This window comes from Oncorhynchus kisutch, linkage group LG3 (assembly GCF_002021735.2).
Source record: "Oncorhynchus kisutch isolate 150728-3 linkage group LG3, Okis_V2, whole genome shotgun sequence".
Taxonomy (NCBI): domain Eukaryota; kingdom Metazoa; phylum Chordata; class Actinopteri; order Salmoniformes; family Salmonidae; genus Oncorhynchus; species Oncorhynchus kisutch.
The window spans coordinates 54,202,875-54,222,406 of NC_034176.2; the positions used below are offsets into that span (position 1 = coordinate 54,202,875).

General features: G+C 44.4%; 2 protein-coding genes across 19 annotated transcripts in view; one reads left to right on the forward strand and one right to left on the reverse strand.

The window, feature by feature from the left end:
• LOC109884839 (kinesin-like protein KIFC3) overlaps positions 1–7,394 on the forward strand; it is a 71,258-nt gene extending 63,864 nt beyond the window's left edge. For 12 of the 18 annotated variants that reach the window (XM_031808226.1, XM_020476758.2, XM_031808171.1 and 9 more), the window contains 10 exons: positions 427–602; positions 876–980; positions 1,112–1,242; positions 2,001–2,124; positions 2,647–2,776; positions 2,862–3,091; positions 3,234–3,380; positions 4,781–4,907; positions 5,152–5,198; positions 5,720–7,394. In XM_031808226.1, coding sequence (XP_031664086.1) covers positions 427–602; positions 876–980; positions 1,112–1,242; positions 2,001–2,124; positions 2,647–2,776; positions 2,862–3,091; positions 3,234–3,380; positions 4,781–4,907; positions 5,152–5,198; positions 5,720–5,728 — 1,226 coding nt within the window. In that variant the 3' untranslated portion in view covers positions 5,729–7,394. The remainder of the gene's footprint in view (positions 1–426; positions 603–875; positions 981–1,111; positions 1,243–2,000; positions 2,125–2,646; positions 2,777–2,861; positions 3,092–3,233; positions 3,381–4,780; positions 4,908–5,151; positions 5,199–5,719) is intronic. The other 6 variants (XM_031808258.1, XM_031808179.1, XM_031808205.1 and 3 more) reach the window with 1 other exon arrangement.
• Positions 7,395–8,469: 1,075 nt separating this feature from the next.
• On the reverse strand, positions 8,470–17,807 carry katnb1 (katanin p80 (WD repeat containing) subunit B 1). The gene is made up of 20 exons (XM_020476777.2): positions 17,466–17,807; positions 16,816–16,951; positions 16,567–16,697; positions 16,301–16,418; positions 16,045–16,145; positions 15,573–15,614; positions 15,136–15,219; positions 14,393–14,508; positions 14,214–14,285; positions 13,945–14,095; positions 13,307–13,491; positions 12,804–12,946; positions 12,606–12,653; positions 12,256–12,323; positions 11,900–12,145; positions 10,111–10,260; positions 9,860–9,936; positions 9,681–9,755; positions 9,481–9,597; positions 8,470–9,240 (listed from the first exon to the last, which is right to left on the reverse strand). The coding sequence occupies exons 2-20, from the start codon at positions 16,853–16,855 to the stop codon at positions 9,105–9,107; spliced, it is 2,100 nt and encodes a 699-aa protein (XP_020332366.1). The 5' UTR covers positions 16,856–16,951; positions 17,466–17,807; the 3' UTR covers positions 8,470–9,104.
• Between the last annotated feature and the right edge of the window lie 1,725 nt (positions 17,808–19,532).

Sequence of the window (19,532 nt, forward strand, 5' to 3'; positions counted from 1 at the left end):
CACCCATTTGATTTTACACTGGTGCTACTCACTGTTTATTATCTGCATAGGCAGTTTACCCCTACCTACATGTACAAATTACCTCTACTAACCCCAGACTGTACCCCAGCACATTGACTCGGTACTGGTACCCCCTGTATATAGTCTCGTTATTGTTATTTTAGTGTTACTTTTTATTTAATTTTTTACTTTAGTTTATTTGGTAAAAAATGTTTTAACTCTTCTTGATCTGCACTGTTGGTTAAGGGCTTGTAAGTAAGCATTTCACAGTAAGGTTGTATTCGGTGCATGTGACAGAGCTTGATTTGATTCCACAGGTGCATCTGAGTATAGAACAGATCAATTCTGTTCAAAAGCAGTGGATCTTTTAATGTGTTGTCCCTAAACAGTATTGTAATGCCTCTCTCCTCTGCCTTCACTTCCCAGGTAACATCAGGGTGTTCTGTCGGGTGCGGCCGGTGTGCCGGGGGGAGCATGATTCTGCCGAAAACATGGTCAGCTTTGACCCAGACGACGATGCCCTTCTCTATCTTTCCAACAAGGTCAAACTGATGACCTTTGAACTGGACAAGGTGTTCCACCCTCAGGCCACACAGGAAGAGGTCAGTAAAACATCATGACTTGGAGTACATCTCAATAGTCTGAAGTGGCTTCCTTGCCTTCGTCTTTACTCATCTGAAAACGTAACCACAGGTAAAAGCAACATAAGACGTTTCTCATCAGCACAGATGAAGGAAATGACATGAGAGGAAGCCCCTTTTTTTTAAGTTGAGATATACCAAAAGGATGTTGCTGTCTCTATATATATTCTAATGGTTTACTGTCACCAATCACAACGCCTGTCATCCTAACGGTCCCTCTGATTGGCTAACCAGGTGTTCCAGGAGGTCCAGTCCCTGGTGACGTCCTGTATTGATGGCTTTAACGTGTGCATCTTCGCCTACGGACAGACTGGCTCAGGAAAGACCTACACCATGGAGGTATTCGCTGCTAATACACACACACTTACTTTCACTCTCTCTCCTTCTCTCTCATACCACAGGAGATAAATGAAGAGATGTGTTGTAGTGGTTGTTAATAGCAAATGTCTTGTCTGTCCTTTTTTCTTTAGGGTGTGGCCAAGGACCCGGGCATTAACCAAAGGGCTCTCAGACTGCTGTTCTCTGAGGTGACTGAGAAAGCGCCCGACTGGGACTTCAAGATCACTGTTAGCATGGTGGAGATCTACAATGAGACCCTACGGTGAGAGGACACACACACGCACACGCACGCATCAGTAGAAGGTCAGACCGGGTGAGTAGGTTTGGATTTGAGTGCAGGTGCGGCCTTGCCTCAAAGGTTACACAATGACAGAGGGGAAGCAAAGGGGTCACGTAGTTACAATACGTACCTTTATGAGAAGGCTTTTTTTTTTTTTGATCACGGCTGAAGCGTTATTTCATTGTGATTTAGACCTAAGCTGTCTTTGACACAGTTCCTGTGTGCATCTGTGTAAGCAATTTGAGTGCATGGGGCCAGCAGTTATATAAGAGTGGATTATATTTAACGTCCTTGGTTCATCTGTTGAACACGAGCTCCTCTCCACCCTCCCTCTATTCCCTTCCTCCCTCTTTTTCTCCCTCTATCTCCTTCCTCTGTCTATCTCACCGTCTCGTCATCTCTGAACATCTGTGTGTCCTTTCTGCCAAAGCGTGACAGCAGAACTCGCCACGAGAAGAGAATTGGAGGGGTGGAATGTCACAACACATGAGAGAAGCCGTTTTGGCCCCACTTAGTTGGAGAGTTGGCTACAGATTATCTTGATAGATACATAGATCGTTTTTGTTAATTTGAGCTATCTAGTTATCCATCTATCTCTCTGTCTGCCGAATGTTGTTGGGGGATATCATAGGAAATGACACCATACACCTAAAGTAGTGCCGTATGGGTATCATTTTAAGACCGTCCTTTTTATTTGAGTGGGAACCATCTTGGTGACCATGTGTTGCTGTTTCCTGTAGGAACCTTTTGGGGGACATCCAGGGTGAGAAGCTGGACATCAAGATGAACCCGGACGGTAGCGGTCAGCTCTATGTGCCAGGCCTCACGGAGTTCACTGTCCAGAGCCCTGAGGACATCAACAGGGTGAGGCCACCATTCTACTACTGCCACTTATACTATGCCTGCCACAGGACGTTGGGTTAGTGAGGTAGCTTTGTGCTCTGATCTGCAATCAATGAATCACATTTTGTTTATATGGTGTTACTTACCAATCACAAAGTGCCAAATGGTATTCCTTAACGAAACCCTAAAACAATACATTTCCATCAGTACTGTTTTCCAATTAAATAGAGGTTTAGAGTAAGATGAACTTGGGCGTTGTTTACAATCATGTGTCAGTTAATAAGATGGCTCCCACGGTTCTTCAGGCCTGAGACTGAGCTCTTGTTTTCTCATCCTGAAATGTCTGTCAGAGCTCTTGTGTTCCCTGAACAAGTGGAATGTGCCAAAGCCTGGATTTGTCTCTAGTCTACAGATTAGTTTGTGTGTTAATGATTGAAATCTGGTCCTGTGTGTGTTCTGCCATGTGCCTGTGCGGATGAAGGAGCAGTTATTCACTTCCAATGACCTTTGACCTCTAACCCCTGGCCTGTGCCCTCTGTGTAGGTGTTTGAGCTAGGTCACATGAACAGGGCCACAGCCTGCACCAATCTGAACGAACACAGCTCCCGCTCTCACGCCCTCCTCATCATCACCGTAGCAGGCGTCAACTCCTCCACTGGGCACCGCACGCAAGGTACACACAATTCCTGTACCGGACAAGGTACACAGACAGACACACACACTAATTCGGGATTTTATCTCTGTACACCCTCTACTAGGTAAGCTGAACCTGGTTGACCTGGCTGGCTCAGAGCGAATTGCTAAATCTGGGGCAGAGGGCAGCCGTCTGCGAGAGGCCCAGTGCATCAACAAGTCCCTCTCGGCCCTTGGTGATGTCATCAATGCGCTACGGAGCCGACACTCCCACGTGCCCTTCAGGAACTCCCGGCTCACCTACCTGCTGTCTGACTCACTGAGCGGGGACAGCAAGACCCTGATGATGGTGCAGGTGAGAGAGGGGTAGAGGAGGGAGAGGGGTGGGTGGTAAGGGGTTTCAAATTAAATTGGATATTAGCCTATGATAAAAATGATCAATGCTTGAAGCCGTCAATGTTGGACTTCAGGCTAATATCAGAAGGTATTTTCTCTAGGTGTCTCCCCTGGTCAGTAACATGAGTGAGTCGGTGTGCTCTCTGAAGTTTGCCCAGCGGGTACGGACCATCGAGCTGGGCAATGCCACCAGGAGACAGTGGGAGAATTCCTCCACCTCCTCCTCGCCCACCCACGACAGCGTGGAGGTAACCTACACACACACACACACGCACCCTGGAGAGAGTGAGGGACGCACTCACACATGAAATCTCACACACGTGCTAGGTCAGCCCAGGCCTTACGTCAAACCTTCCCCAGATCACTGAGCCAAATCTGGGGCATCAGCTTTCATTCTGTCCCTCTGCCCTTAATGATCCAGGTCGGGAAACCCACTGTCTTGCAAAGAAGATCTAGTAGGCTCAGGATGTTTGAAAAGGTTATCTCCAAAAAGCCTCTGGGTAGTTTGATTTTATTTGCTCAAGTCATGACACCCACCATCTGATTGTTCTGAAATTGTTTCTGTTAGAAACTGATAAGAGTAGCATTTCTGCAACATTATTTTGTTGAAATATCAATTGAAATCTGAAAAATTAAGGTAATTGATTGCACCCAAATTGGCCGTATACATCTTTAGGATTCTTATAATATTCAATAAATATAGTACCTAACATCCGATTTAGACCAAACTCTTTTTCTAACAATGAGTATGAGGAATCCAAATAAATGGCCAAAAGCCACCTAACGCCCAATCCCAACCCAACAATGAGTATACAGTATCAAGTCTGTTTGACAAGTAGTATTGAGCTGTGGCTCGTGTATTGTTTGTTCATCCTTCAGCCCTCATTTAAGTTTTTAGGTATATGTCCCATTCTACATCTTCATATTACCAGGTTCTAACCACTAAATGGTGCAGAGATTTTACACATTCAGGAAAGGTGATGAAAATGGTCTCTATTATGGACCATTCCTGATGACCCCTTAGTTATGATTAGTTATGCACTTTGTTAATTTAGGAGATCATTTCAACAGATTCCCATTCAAACACACTGCTTTCATCAGATGAAAACTCCCTGAGTTAATGCCAGACAGAGCCTGCACTCAAATGCATAATAGATGCATCCAGTCTGGGTTCGAGAAGTGTTTACACCTGAATAGAGCGTTTCAGCAAGACATGACACCCACCATGTCAGATTGTTCTGACACCATCTAGTGGTCAGAACATGGTAATGTCAGGTGTTAGCATAATTTTATTTTCATTAAAATGTCACCAGAACTGAGCTTCAGTCCTTCTACATACAAATTATCCCAGGGAGTACCCCAAACCCACTAAGCAAGGGGACTGGAACTGGTCAAGCTCACATGTAAATGATCCTCTTTCCCTAAAAGCATCATAGTCATGACTTTCTTACATGAAATGGGAGGTTAACTTGGCCCCAGACAATCAATCTAAGATCAACTTAAGTTTCAGTCTGATGAGGGCGAAACCGAAGCAGAGAAACAATCGTAATCCAGTTAGACAGACAGGATCCTTAGCGGAATGGGGTTGAATGGGGATCTTGAACTTTGGTATTGATATTTCTATAATTGAACTTTGACATTTCTGCAGCTGGACTCTCCCCCGGTGACTCCCGTGCCCCTCCCCATCTCTCGGGCCAGCAGTGCCGGCTCCACCCTCTCTGCCTCCTCCAAAACCCCCACCACACGACGGAGGTCTCAGTCCCAGCTCTCTACAGGTAAATGTGTACACACACACACACACACCCCTCCCTCCCTTAGTCCCAACAGGTACACATGCCTCTCTTGAAATGTCCTATGTCACCAAGAACTCTGGGACCCATCAATATACAACACTAACATGTACACACACCACCTTATGCCATCATTATTGGGATGATACAAAATATACACAAACAAAGTGAACTCTGAATCCGTTCACTCCTGTGTCCTGATCCTCTGGTCTGATTGGTTGGTTTGCAGACAGGCTGTTAGGCAGATCCATCCCATTGGTGGGGGACGGTGGGCAGGTAGGTGGGGTTTATGCTGATTGGTCGCTTGGCATGAAAAGTAAATGCTCAGCATGGCATGGTGCCCAGTGCCCACCCATGTCACCTGGTTAATGCCCACCTATCTAACACACCCCACCTCTAACCCCAGGAAACTGTTTGTGTGGGTCTTGACTCTTGCCCCTCTGTCTATGTGAGAGACTGCAAGCTTTGTTTCTCTATCTGCAGATCCATGTGTGTGTGGGTGAAGGTGTCCGTACACGTCTGTGACTCTCTGACTTCTGGCTGTCTGTGACTGACGGTCTGTCTGACTGTCTGAATGCAATTCTTATCTATGTGATCTGTATATTGTATGATGTGAGGGTGTTTATATGTTTTTGTCTATATGGATTTGGTGTGTGTGAGTGGAATCTGTGGATACATCCTCTTCCTTTCCCCCATCTGTGCTGCTCTCTGGCTGGGTTGTAGTGAGCCGTTATTAACACAGGGACACCACTCCCCACTATTCACAGTTTCCTAAACCTATTACTCTGCCCCTACAGGACGACTGAAACTGTCTGTCTGAAGGCTCCAATGGATTCAGAATGAAACCGGACCTTGATCCAGTCAGCCATTGGGCCATCTGAACAGGAGGGTGTTAACCAGCACCTTGACCCACCAATAGAAAGTCTCTGCCTTGGGAACAACTTATCCACTATCAGCCCTGTCCCCTTCTGCTGATCTCACTCAGCCAATGGGTGAGAGCAACTGGACTAGGCAAATTATCAGATCTGACCGATCGAACGGTGACATTTTAATTTGAAGAGCAGAGGGGTAAAGAGGGGGATATGAACTTTGACCCTCATGGATGGCCGCCTCATGCTGCGTACTGAGACTCAGTCCCAATGCTCTAAAATTTCTTCATTACCACTGATAGCTGAAAGGAATCGATAGGTGTTCATTTTAGCCAGGACTGTTGTACAGCCCCCCCATATCTTAACTATGTGCCCTCGTCTATACCCCTGAAGGAACACAACACACCAGACTTCCACACCTGACTAGGGGCCAAATGGGAGGAGCACCTGAGAGTAACACAGGCCCGTGTCCTAAAAACAACTCTCATAAAGAAACCCTTTACCCCTCACAGCCCAGAACAACTTCACCCCACCTTTCACTCCTTTCCCTTTGACCCTTAAACTGAGCCTGTGATCTATTCTCCCATTGGCCAATGGACTTCCTCAAAATAATGCCGCACCCACACCCCTAGTGCTAACTAGTCCCATCATCCACTAACAGTATAGCCCTTCTAATCACAGTATTTCTGGGTAAAAATGCACTTTAAACAAGGCTGTTACCTTCTTGATGTGTTTTATAACAATGCTCCAGTTATGGATTATGATAATATGCATATACAGTACATATGTGTGTTTTGAGATGTTTTTAATCCCTTAAATCTCCTTTGGTTGTTTTTTTTAACGAGGATTCCATCCTGGTCTCCTTCTACACTTTCTCCCCCTCATCCAATCAGGGTACTCCACAGATATGTTACTGTGGAGTACCCAATAAGACGCAAGCAATAGAGATGTGAGTGCAGAGAGAGGTTAACTTCCTGTGTAGCCGTTTGTGTTTTAGATTTCTCCAGGGCAATACAGAGCTGCCTCAGAACTGCATGGAAACGTTCATGTTGTCGTGTTTCTTGTACCGAGCGAATAAAGCTAGACCGACTCAAACTCCCTGACAGACAGGAAATGCCATTCCTGTTATTGGATGCTGCCGGTTGGAGTTGCCCAGAGGCACATTTCTAGGATCAGATTATTCAATAGGGACACAACACAACTGACCCTAGATCTGCATCCAGGACAGCCTTATCCTACTCCCTATGGCTGACCACAAGCAGCAAATGACAACGGATCGCCTCACGGAGCAGACACATGTAGCTACAGAAATTGCTGCCCCTGCGGGAGTGATTAAGCTTGTGAACTGTTTTTCAAAATGTATCCAGTGTAAATAGGAATGCTTAGTACACTTGATCAGCTGATCGATCAATACATATCGGCTGTGCTTCTTCAATGTTAAACCAATGTTCCCTTCATGTCCAAGGAACATTGAGGACACGCTGCATCATGTTGGTTGTTGATGGGTATCTTTGCTTGCTTTTGTCTTTGTTGTAGCTGCCGTAGGTTTCTACAGTCTTGTTTTTGTACACCCTTTTTAATAAACACTCGATACCAAATGGAACTCAAGGCTTCTTATGCTGTTTCTATAGAGCTCTGAGAGCACAGGACTCTTAACAAATGTTTGTTGAAATATATAACCACATCTTTCATCACCATTTACTAAACGGTAGGTTGTACTACACCTACTCGGAGACAATGCTCTTTGACCAACTGGTTCAGGATGGTTGCAGCCATAGCGTTGCATAAAGCAGGAGTTCCTGAACTTTTCCACTAGGGCCCCTCCCCCTTCCAGCATTGGGGAACATCCCAAGCAGTCACCATGTCTTTCTATGGGCACAAGCACTTCACAACCCTCTTGTTGGCTTTGAGAATTTTGCAGGTTTAAAGCTTCTTTCGTGCATTGCTACATATTCATGGGGTGCAAAGAAAATGTTGGTTTTAAAGTGTATTGTCTTGCAATTCTATACATTTTGCCATGTCTGTGTATTCATGACAAAATTACAATCTATGGGCTTAACCTAAATAAAGTTACCTTAGAGCTATTCAGAAATGTCAGCTAAAGTATGTGGCAGGTAATCCAGCAACTGAGGTCGCTGGTTCGAGTTCCCGAGCAAGGATTAATTGCTCTGGATAAATGTCTGCAATGACTAACATGGGAAGTGCATCATTCCTCTTTTCAATTTTGAAATTGCACCTTGTGCATTCTACTATTACATCTTTCAAGAGGAAGTTTAAAACTGGACAGTTCTCGCAGAATCTTTTGTATGGAGTCCAATTTGGTTAACAAAAAGATGTAATGGCTTATTTGATCAAATAGTTGTTTCATACTGAGATTGTTACAGGTGTACTGATAAGGACATGTGACATTTCTCTTAATACTAACCTTAGAACCAAAAAGCCATTTGACTGGAAACCGTTGTTCACATGCATCTGATCTTGCCTCTTTCTGGATAAAAATGGAGATGGCCATGTGCTCAAAATTGCAACTGATTCTACAAGAAACCTTAAACATGGCCTTGTCCTTAATTTTGGACATCTGTAGCACCTTCCCAACCAGAACAGTGCTGCTCTCTGTTGGAGTGGAATTACACACATCTTAACAAGTGTTCTTTCAATTCCAGAAACATGCCTACAACTAGACTCCATTCTTTATTTGAAAAACATGTTATTTTAGTGTTAACTACTTTCAAAGAGTGCATCTAGGGTTGACATCTCAGGTACAGAATGTAGAAAATTTCAATAGAAATCAGGCCGGGTTTCAATCGGATCGTAGGTTATAGGCATTACGGCTTTTAAAGGCGATTTCTGATTGAGCTGAAATGTGCAGCTTTTACTGTGAGTAGGATTTCCTTGAACATTACCTTTAAAAGCCGCAATGCCTATAACCTACGATCGGATTGAAACCTGGCCCTAGTCAGGTCTGTGGAATTAAAGTGTGTGTGCTCGGCAAGTCAAGGTTACAGAGGACATAATTACTCATACACAGACAAATACAGAATCATAAGTGCCCCGTGTTTAAATAGAGCTACGCCCTGAAAACACACCTACACAGTGATCTCTAACATGGACTCCTTCTGGATACACAGGACTCATATCCCACCCTGTCTCTGACTCCATTGCTTCAGTCCATCCACAAGCAGTGTGAATCTGTGATTGTCCCTGGATTTACCACTCGGGTGGATGAGAGAATGCGGCCGTCAGTCAGACTTGAGTCCTCACAGCAGTGCTCAGCCATTTGGGGTCTGTGCGTCTCCAGTTGCATAGTCGACTGTCAGTAGTCCAGTGGGGCCATGAGCAGCTGCAGCTCTTTGAAGGCGCTGCCGTGGCGCCCCACCTGGTCGGCCTTGTTCTTCACCACGTTGCTGAGGTTCTTCAGCTGCTTGTAGCATGCCTTGCACTTCTGGTGGCTGGGCTCAAACACAAAAAAAAACAACTCACAGTATGCAATGGAAATGGCCTGCCTCACTGTATCGGAGTCTTTCTGCAAGCAATATTGGATGAATTACAGAGCTAGAACCCTTAAGAACAATGGTTCTTTAGTGATGGGCTGCCATAGTGTCACTCTCCAGGAACAGGATTAGTGACCATTGCATTAATGCACACTTCAGATAGATGGTTTAGGTTTCCAAAATGGGGCCTAAACTCACCGTTCCTCCCGTGTTATATCCACTCCAACAGAGGGGGGCGCTGTCAGCGTGTCTGAGATGAGAGGCCAGAAACGCTTCAGGATCAGCTTCAGAGAGGTGCAACCCGTCTGCACGTAACTGACCACACGGGGAGAGACGATGGGTCAACACATTTATACCCAAACATGGATTTGTTATCACTTTCATTTCTGCTGTCTCACCTCTCATACTTGCTTTGCAGCAGCTCTTCAATCTGGGGCAGGATAGAGGTACACAGGTCCAGTTTCCATAGAGACCTGGGGGGGGTACCAAGAGTGACCAGTGAAAGTATATGTGTGGCCTCCTTAGCTAAATAAGATCTGTAGTCTTGTTGTGCGCACGCGTTTCAACATCCACTCACGGTTTGAGGTTAACAATGTTGAGGATGTCCACGACGATAGAGAGATCCTTCATCGAGACGGCCGAGTCCAAGGAGGTCTGAAGACAAAAGCAGCAACCACAAACAAACACTTAGAGGCAGCTAGTAACGTCTCTCCATACTTCATGGCCACAAACAGCTAATCAGTCAAGGATGTTGTCTCGAGTTTAACATTGAAAGTCAAGTCATTATTTATTTCAAGTGATGTCAGCGCGGTCTGTTAAGCGCCATACCTTAACGTCCCCGCTGCCCCACACAGCTCTGATGGTGTCCAGGTTCTTGTGTCGGCTGGTGAGCATCACACACATGGTGTCATGGCCCTTTCTGATCTGGGCCAGAGCCTCGTCATCACCCAGCACACTGGGCCGGTTGTTGCGAGCAGGCTAGGACAGAGATACGCAAATGTATATAACCTGGTAAATACACACACCTGTTCGATCACACCCTAAACCTACATACATTTAGGGGTCAATTCCATTTCTATGCGCATGTGTTTAAAAAATATTTAAGAAGCTGACCATCTTGTTTTTGTAATTGTTTTATGCGTACACAATGTAATTAGGTGATTGGAGCATTTGAGTGAATTTGAAAACTATACCACTATGGTAGGTTTAATGTTGAGCTGATATGCATTAAATTACTATTTGTGTTCCATTTCATTCTATGCCCAGTTTATCTTATGGGGCTTGTGGTAGAGACAAAGTCTGAAGTTAAAGACAGTGGAGATGTCAGAGGCTAATAATAGGAGAACTATACTATTCCACTGGCGCCGGCAGCATCATCCAAGTGGGTGCTACTTGTTGGCAGTGAAGGAGTAGCTAGCTAGCTGCCTTTCTACCTACACCCTGACCCAATATTCCCCCGCTGACCGTGACCGTCATGCTGCTCCATCCCTGTGACCGTGATTCTGCCTCCCACCACTCAGTGCTACCAAAAGTAGCTGCTTCAGTTCCCATGCCGACTTCCTGACTTTGCTTCAGTAATTATTCTGGCTACTTGTATGTGTATTGTATTAATACATTGCATGCTTATCGATTTCAGTTTTGTATTGAAGGCTATACGAGTGTAATAAAAACATTAACTTATATACTAAATTCCAATGACATGACAATTCTAGATGGCAAACAATATTTTAATTTCATGACCTCACAAACAAATCTGCTGCTTTGAAACTGTTCCATGGCGATTCTAAACCATAAGAATACATTTGAATGTATAGCAATCTTTGGTTTTGGTGGCAACTTGTTTGTTTTGGTGGCAATTTGTTCCTAATTGACTTGTAATAGTTAAATAAATACATTCAAAATTCAAAAGACAACACGTGCGACCAGCATCTGCTATGTAAGACTGGTCGATTAAAAAAAATAATAATAATCTGCTTCTGGCACCAGCAATTTGACCAGTCTATACCAGATGACAGGAGCATCACTATCTTCCTGGGTACACTCCTCACACAGTAAGTAGTTTGAGGAGCACTGTGCAGGTGGCAAGCCTGAATCTCTGGGAACCCGAGCAGTATGAGCTCAGAAACATAGCAATTATCCGCTGGCACAGCCAGCAACTGCATGAGCTGGAGCAACTCTGCCTGGCCAACTGGCACATAGAGGTGGAGCAACTCTGCCTGGCCAACTGGCACATAGAGGTGGAGCAACTATGCCTGGCCAACTGGCACATAGAGGTGGAGCAACTCTGCCTGGCCAACTGGCACAGAGGTGGAGCGCAGGGTTTACTTTTATAGTGTGAGAGAGACCCAAGGCAGACTGCTCCTGCTGGCTCACTGATGTCACTGATCAGAGGAGAAAGACTTGGGTGAGCGAAGAATGAGGGCCTCTACTGTGAATGGACTGTTGAAATAATAAATGACTTAGTACTATTAGAACTAAGATAAGAAAAGATGAGATTTGTTTTAATTATTCATAAATACATTAGAATTTAACCATACAAATTGTGATGTGTCTGAGTGAAATTTCTCCATGGTAAATGAAACAAACGTGTGTGTTATGCATGTATATACACACTCACAGGCAGGAAATCTCCCACGTTGAGTCCTATTGGTTCATTCCTGGTGGAGAGGATGACGCTGGGCTGGGGTTTGGCCTTCGCCATAGCAACGACCGGTGGAGGGGCTGGGTGGGATGCGGGGGGGTGGTTAGAGGTCGGAGGTCGTGTGGTTACCACGGGGATGGGACGGGGCGCCGTGGCGACCATGGTAGGCTCCACCCTCAGGACCGGAGTGGACGATGCCACAGGAAGGTTTAACAGGCCGGGCTGCAGTGACACACACAAACTCACACTGACAGACAATCCCACATACACACAAGCATGACAAAAAACATAAATCGGTCACACATACAACAGTACAGGTGTAGAGTACAAACCTGCTGTCTGTCAGTCATAGGAGTCATGAACTCCACCAGCCCCTGGTTAGCCCTCACCACAAAACTCTCTGACAAAAAGAGAAAAGAGGGAGAGAGAGAACTTGAATATGAGTGCCGGAGTCTGGTGAAGCGGACCCCACATGCACCTTGACGATGGGGTTTGGAGCCCCAGCTCGACCGGCTGCGCCCTTCACTTCTTTATCCATCTCCCATTCTTTACTTCTAAATAAATATATAAATATTAAAATGCAACAAAACAGCAACACACCTTATACACAACAGATCAATGTGATAGTTTAACCACAAACACAAATACTGCTCATACTAACGGCTTGGTAGAAGGGACTCACCATCTTCCAAGGGGGCAGGGAAGGGCTCACTCTTTGGGGGGGTGCGAGCTGGAAGGGGGAAACAAGGAAGACTTTTAGTATGAAATTCAAGAATGATTAAGACACTGCTAGATGTTAATGTAGTAATACATACATTCTGCTGTTCGTGTGAACACTGAATTAGATAGCAATGAAACGTAAGGTGTACTATCAGCCTACAGATGGCGCTCTTTGGCTGGAAGATCTCTTTGTAGTCCTCGGGGTTACGGATCTCGGCGGAGGACTCCTTCTCGTCCTCGCTACTGGGGCTCCTCCTCTCCCCCTCGGGGCTGCGGCGGTCTGACTCAGAACTCTGCTTTACCCTGGAGGAGCACACCCCCAATTAGTCTGCTTATTGCCACAACGGAAACTAACGGATGCTGTTTTGATGCAGTATTTGCTATAACATATGCCATTTAGCAACGTGCATACATGTTATATATGGGTGGTCCCTGGGCATGGAAGCCACCTGGCATTGCAAGCACCATGCCCTACCAACTAAGCTACAGACGACCACATGATTTGAACCGCTACAATTTTATATCAACTCATAAGTGGTTTTGTTGAAAACAGATTCCGTAGCATATAGGGCACAAACACTAAATCCGAGTTTAGTGTGCCCATCTCACGTTAGGGTTCGCTCCACAGAAAGTAGAATAGCGGCATTTGGAAGTGGGCAGTACCTCTGTGTGCTGCAGGTGGTCAGGGGTCGGTCGTAGTTGCGTCGCAGCGTGGATCCTTTCGGGGAGGGCTCTGTGAGTGGCTGGTCGTCCTGGATTACGCCTTGGATCACAGAGCCAGACTTCTTCACCCGCGTCAAATCCACCACGTAGGACGAAACATTAGTCAGATTGTACGACACGCCAATCTTGGAGAGAGAGATGAGGGGGGGGGACAGTAGAGCAAAAAACACAAGGGGTTGGGTAAAACTAACAGTACCAGTGACAGTAATAAATGTAAAATCGTCATGCTGACACCATAGATTCACATAAAGAATCCCTAATAGTCATTTAATAAGATCCCTATGGCTCACACACACGCACGGTTGCAGTAACACAGTAGTTACATAGGAATAGTAACATTAAAAGAGTAACCCCCCCCCACCAATTTTTTTACAATTATAAATAAACACCAACTCTCGCACTTGTCTTTTCCTACAAGCACTGACTTTGCGGAGGAAAAATGTACTTACAAATGACTGAAATGTGGTTGTCTCACCGAGCCATCTTAAGATGAATGCACCGACTACGTCATTCTGGTTAAGTGTCCGCTAAATTACTCAAATGTAAAACATTTAAAAAGCAATGCCATTCTCACACACCAGCTGGTGGTTGCAGATCGCCAGGTCTGCCACCTTGCCCCAGCCCACTGGCACCACATCAAAGCAGCGGTTGGGCTCCCAGCCATACACACGGAGAGAGTCCACAGCTCCACTATACAGACAGCAGCCATCCAGGTTAAAGGCCAGACACCTGGAGAGAGAAATGGAAATGATAGTTTATATACAGTATAGTGTGTTAGTTGCATCTGAACTTCTAATATCGTGGTGTCCCGCCAACCACACTTGTTAATAGTGACGGTAGCCCTCACCTGACTGGTCCCATCTCTCCCTCTGAAGAGCCAATCATCTTGAACTTTTCCAGATCCCACAGTTTGATGGTCCTGTAGGGAACAGACATACACAAAGGCATTCCGCTTTAGTAATGGAGTTGAAGCCATTGTAACCCCCCCACCCCCCGAGTGTGTGTGTGTGTGTGTGGATACCATACCGGTCAGAGCTGCCTGACGCTAGCAGATACTCGTTGGGGTGGAACTGGATGATGTTGATGGCTCCAGTGTGTGCTGTAAACTCTGTAATCATCTTCCCTGCAGTCAGGTCCCACAGCTAGGACACACGGGTCAAAGGTCAGAGGGCAATATGAGTTCCTGACTGGCACAGCTAGGGATATTGTGACGTTGCCCTTAAGAATCAGGTACGCTGATATCAGATCTGTGCCTATAGAAGGAGAACTTATATGCAAAGGTGTATAACTACCAAACAGGATCGATGAGTTAGCCAGCTGACTTTGATAAACAACCAGAAGTAACTATTGGTTTTCTGGTTCATTAAGAAATGTACACTTAGATTTGTGTTTTTGGTTCTTGAGTCAATTAGGCCATGCCCATTTCAAGCTTATTTTCCCAAAAAGTTATTTCAGAATACTTAGGCAAGTTAGCTGTCTAACTCATTAATCCTCTGAACATACGTTTGAGAGTATACAATAGGGCTCTGCAACCCTGTTCCTGGAGAGCTACCCTCCTGTAGGTTTTTGCTCAAGACCCAGTTGTAACTAACCTGACTCAGCTAATTATTAGAATCAGTTGCGCTAGATTAGGGTTGGAGCAAAAACCTACAGGACGGTAGCTCTCCAGGATCTGGGTTGGAGAGCCCTGGTTTACAAACTGACCACAGTCATGTGAGATGAGAAACATGTGAAAGTAAGCTTCTGACAATGTGTAGGTGGGTTCATGCCTTGATGGTGCTGTCATCACTAGCAGAGGCCAACCATTTCCCATCTGGACTGAAGGCCAGGCACCTCACTGCCTGAGTGTGACCCTGCACAAACACACACATTATGCCATATGAAATTGATAAACACACACGGGCCGCCCCCACTCCTATCCAGACGGTCAGTCCCCAGCCCCTCCCCCCCCAGGCCAGACAAGACAGTGTTCGCCGTCTCACTGTAATCCCTGGCTTAGTCCTGCTGCCAGACATAGACACACAGTATTAGTGCTGATTAGCAGACCCACTCCCACGGCTCACAAAACAATCAGCCACTGACCAGCCAGCAGGCCGCTCACAGAGAGTGAAGGAAGGGGGGGGCTTCCTAACCACAAATCTTTAGTCGATAATTAACCTTGGTGCTCTTCAGTTGGGCATGAATTACACACAAGTGCAAGTCTTACCTTGTACCTGAACACACAGCCCTTTCTCCGTACATCCCACAGCTGAAAGAAAAAAACTGTTTAAGCACAGGTATCACATAACAATCCACATATAGTACCAGTCCAAAACTTTGGACACTACTCATTCAATAAATTTTTTATCTTAATTTCACTATTTTCTACATTGTAGAATCTAAATCAGCACTAATTCTGTGTGTGCAAAGCTGTCATCAAGGCAAAGGGTGGCTACTTTGAAGAATCTCAAATATAAAATGTATTTTGTATAAAATATATATGTTTAACACTTTTTTTGGTTACTACATGATTTCATGTGTGTTATTTCATAGTTTATGTCTTCACTATTATTCTTCAATGTAGAAAATAGTCAAAAGAAAGAAAAACCATGGAATGAGCGGGTGTGTCCAAACTTTTGACCGGTACTCTACATAGTAGAGCTCTTAACAACACTCACTAACGCAGCACACATACACACCTTGATGTTGGTGTCCATGGAACCAGATGCCAGGTATTCCCCAAATGGGTGGAAGTCCAAGCTGCAGATATTGGCCTTGTGTCCCATTAGAGTTCTTAGTACTGGGATAAAAATAGCAAAAATATTGATATGACATTCTCAGAACAACTGGTAGCCAAGGTCTAGTTGACTCTAGTAGAAACATCTCCACATCCCACACGCCTAACCTCTCCATATCCACACACACACACAATATATAGGAGAAATGCAGTCTCACTCTTTGCAGCCTCCAGGTCCCATACGCGCAGTGATCCGGACTGTGAGCCAGCCACCACCTGCTCCTCAGAGTTATTAAACTTTACACACTCCACTGGGTTATTATGTCCTGTCAGACTCTGAGAAAGAGAAAGGGAGAGAGGGAAAGAGACAGGGAGAGAGAGGTGGAAATAAGAGTTTTAGTGACAGGCAGCATTCACCAGAAATAAGCAGAGATTAAACTGTACACACACACACTTATTCCCTAATGGTCTCACTAGTCTGTACCATGATGCAGTTGGGTTTGCTGACTGCCCAGATGTTGACTCGGCAGTCCTCTCCCCCAGTGGCTAGGAGACGGCCTGAGTTCTTCCCCAGTGCCAGACACACCACATTACTGGAGTGGGCTACAATCTCCTCTGGAACAGAAAATGATGCACAACACACTATGATTAATCGCTGGGTCAATGAAACGAATACAATTGTGGGCCTGAATTAAGGTCTTGAAAGGGTGAGTGAAATGGAGACTCAACTCACGTAATCGCCATGATGTTTTGGTGGTGTTGGCCAAAGCCATGGTGATTCTTTAGCGTCCAACACTCAACGGAGTGTTGTTATTATTCACACAGAGCTAGCTGGTTCATGTGTGTTGACTGTATGATGAGACCTTTAGCTTCTCTCCAATAAATGAACAAGAGGCAAAGGGAAAATACTTTGTATGACAAATTGTTGATGGTGGCACAACTCATCCGCTTCATGTCCCCTGTCGGCTTCTCTTGAAGCTGAGGGAGGATTATTACAAGCTAGATAGTCGAATATACGCTGTTGGCGTTAGCAAGCTGGTTCGCTAGCTAGTTAGCAGGCTTAGTTAACTTAGCTAGCGGGCTATGTATTGTTAGTTAGCTTCAACAAAACAAACAAAGTAACCATTTATTTCGGGCTGCAATTTGGGCAAATGTCAAAGTCATGCAAATTCTACTAACTTTTAGCTAGTTAACGTAACTAGTAAACGCCTTTTCGATGGTTAAACAGTTACGTTGAACTTGATTAACGTTAGCTAGCAACTAACTAGCCAGTTAGCTAAATTAGCATAACTTGCTAACGTTAACAGCTCAATTACTACTGTATAGTAGCTACCTAATTAGATTGCTCGTCCTGGGCAGTGCAAAATATAATACAGAACATACCTGCATTTTTTAGCTAATTGCTAGTAGAACATCTCTAGCTATGATTGGTGAAAAGAGAACGCTTAAGACCGGTATCACTAGCTAGTTGATGCCAACTACGAAATTGCTTTTTGTCTGGCTCCTTCAGTCCTTGTTGATGTCATGTTTGTGCGGCTGTTTACTATGGAACGCCGACCTCAAACCACACTTGCAGTTTAGCAACTGGGTTTTGCGATGAGATCACTTATTCACTTCCGGATGTCTGAAGTTCAGAGAACAGGGTTGCCAGGTCGAACTAAAATGTATATTCCAATTACTACTCAAAACCCTCACACAAAGCCTGAATCCTAGAACCAGCAAGAGAAGAGTTTTCCCATAACGTCATCGTGCAAATTAAGAAAGAATATCGACGTAACGACGACAGATTACAAATTCGGTTTTCCATCCAAATTATAATTATTGCCAACTAAGGTGACTAATAAAATAATTTGTATATGTTGCAATATAAAATATAATTCGCCCTTATTTTATACTCGTCCAACAATGGATGTCGATTTAACTCGTTTAATTGTAAATAAATCCCTTATGCGCATGTGCATAACTATAGCTATATCCAACAGGAGAGTTTGAGGGATGAAAGTTGGACAAAGGATCTCGAGCTCTCTGTGCAAGAAACACTCGGATAATCTTCAAAAGAATGTTATGCTATTTTCTGGCCATTGTGCCATTATTGTATGGCTGATGTTAAGACTACAAACCATTATAAATGGCCAATTAGCTAGATTGATTTGTCATTTCAATAGGCATAGGCTAGGCCTACTACAATCTGGGTTTATGGTTGTAATTCAATTTTGCCATGGTTTGGTTTGCTAGATCCAGGTAGCCTATAGCCCTTGATAGCCTACAGTAGCCTAGGCACGATGTAAAATGAACAATTTCAATTCAAATGTACAGACTAATTTTCCACCAATACTTATTTTCCACCATAATTAGCCAATAAATTCATAAAAAATCCTACAATGTGATTTTCTGGATTTTTTTCTCATTTTGTCTGTCATAGTTGAAGTGTACCTATGATGAAAATTACAGGCCTCTCTCATCTTTTTAAGTGGGAGAACTTGCACAATTGGTGGCTGACTAAATACTTTTTTGCCCCACTGTATGTTGCCCAATAGCCTGCTGGAATAGGCCACTGAGGATGGGGTCGTAATTTAAATCACAAATCATTTAGATAATATATTAATTATATGGATATTACCTAGGCCTATGCTTATCATCAACAGTCAGGGTTATTATTATTTTTTTTACCTGTAGCCTAATCTGACTAACTGTTACCTTCAATGTAATGCATTCTAACAACAGCTGATGCAAATGCGATAGAACTGTGACCATGATCACAATTGATAACTTCCAATTTCATTAACTAAACATGGCCATTAATAATTGTATAGTAACACAACTCTACAACAAATGTATTGTATCAAATGGTAGGCTACAGTAGCCTCCATAGAAATTAATAGGTTACTTAATGGCCAACAGATGTATCCAGGGGCGCAACTTTGGTTTTAGAAGTGGGGGGGGACATATATATATACACATACATATTTTATCCAGTCGGATAAACACGTCAGACTGCTCGGAGGCGTTCACAATGGCCCTAAAGCACACCTTTGCCTTGTTTTGTATCACATTCCAATGATAAAACTGGGAGGGACAAAAACGCCATTTCAGAATGTGGCCCCATCCCTAGTGAAATTTGCACCCCTGGATGTATCACTCTCCACATTCAATGTCAGTTTCATTGTAGCCTTTTCCCCATATCAGAAGCACACAAGGGAGTTCCATAACTTCCATTTACAATTTCCACCCGCGCTCCAGACCAAAGAAGTGAGGATTCGTATAAGGCGCTCTACGCCTAGTCCTTTCCCTGTGCATTGTCACCTTATTTCTTGATGCGCATCAGTTCTAGCGCATTAATATGTTTTATGGAAAGAGGGTTGGAAATATATTTTTCCATAATGACAAATCTAAATAGCCTACCTACAACTGGTAAAAAGTTGTCATGACTGTCTCCTCTCCCTCAAGTGA

Coding starts and splice junctions, on each gene's coding strand:
- katnb1 (XM_020476777.2), bottom strand. CDS start 16,855: ATGGCTTTGGCCAACACCACCAAAACATCATGGCGATTAC. Junction 12,947..13,306: donor ACCACCTGCAGCACACAGAG/GTACTGCCCACT, acceptor GTGCTCCTCCAG/GGTAAAGCAGAGTTCTGAGT. Junction 12,146..12,255: donor CTATGACTGACAGACAGCAG/GTTTGTACTCTA, acceptor GTGTCACTGCAG/CCCGGCCTGTTAAACCTTCC.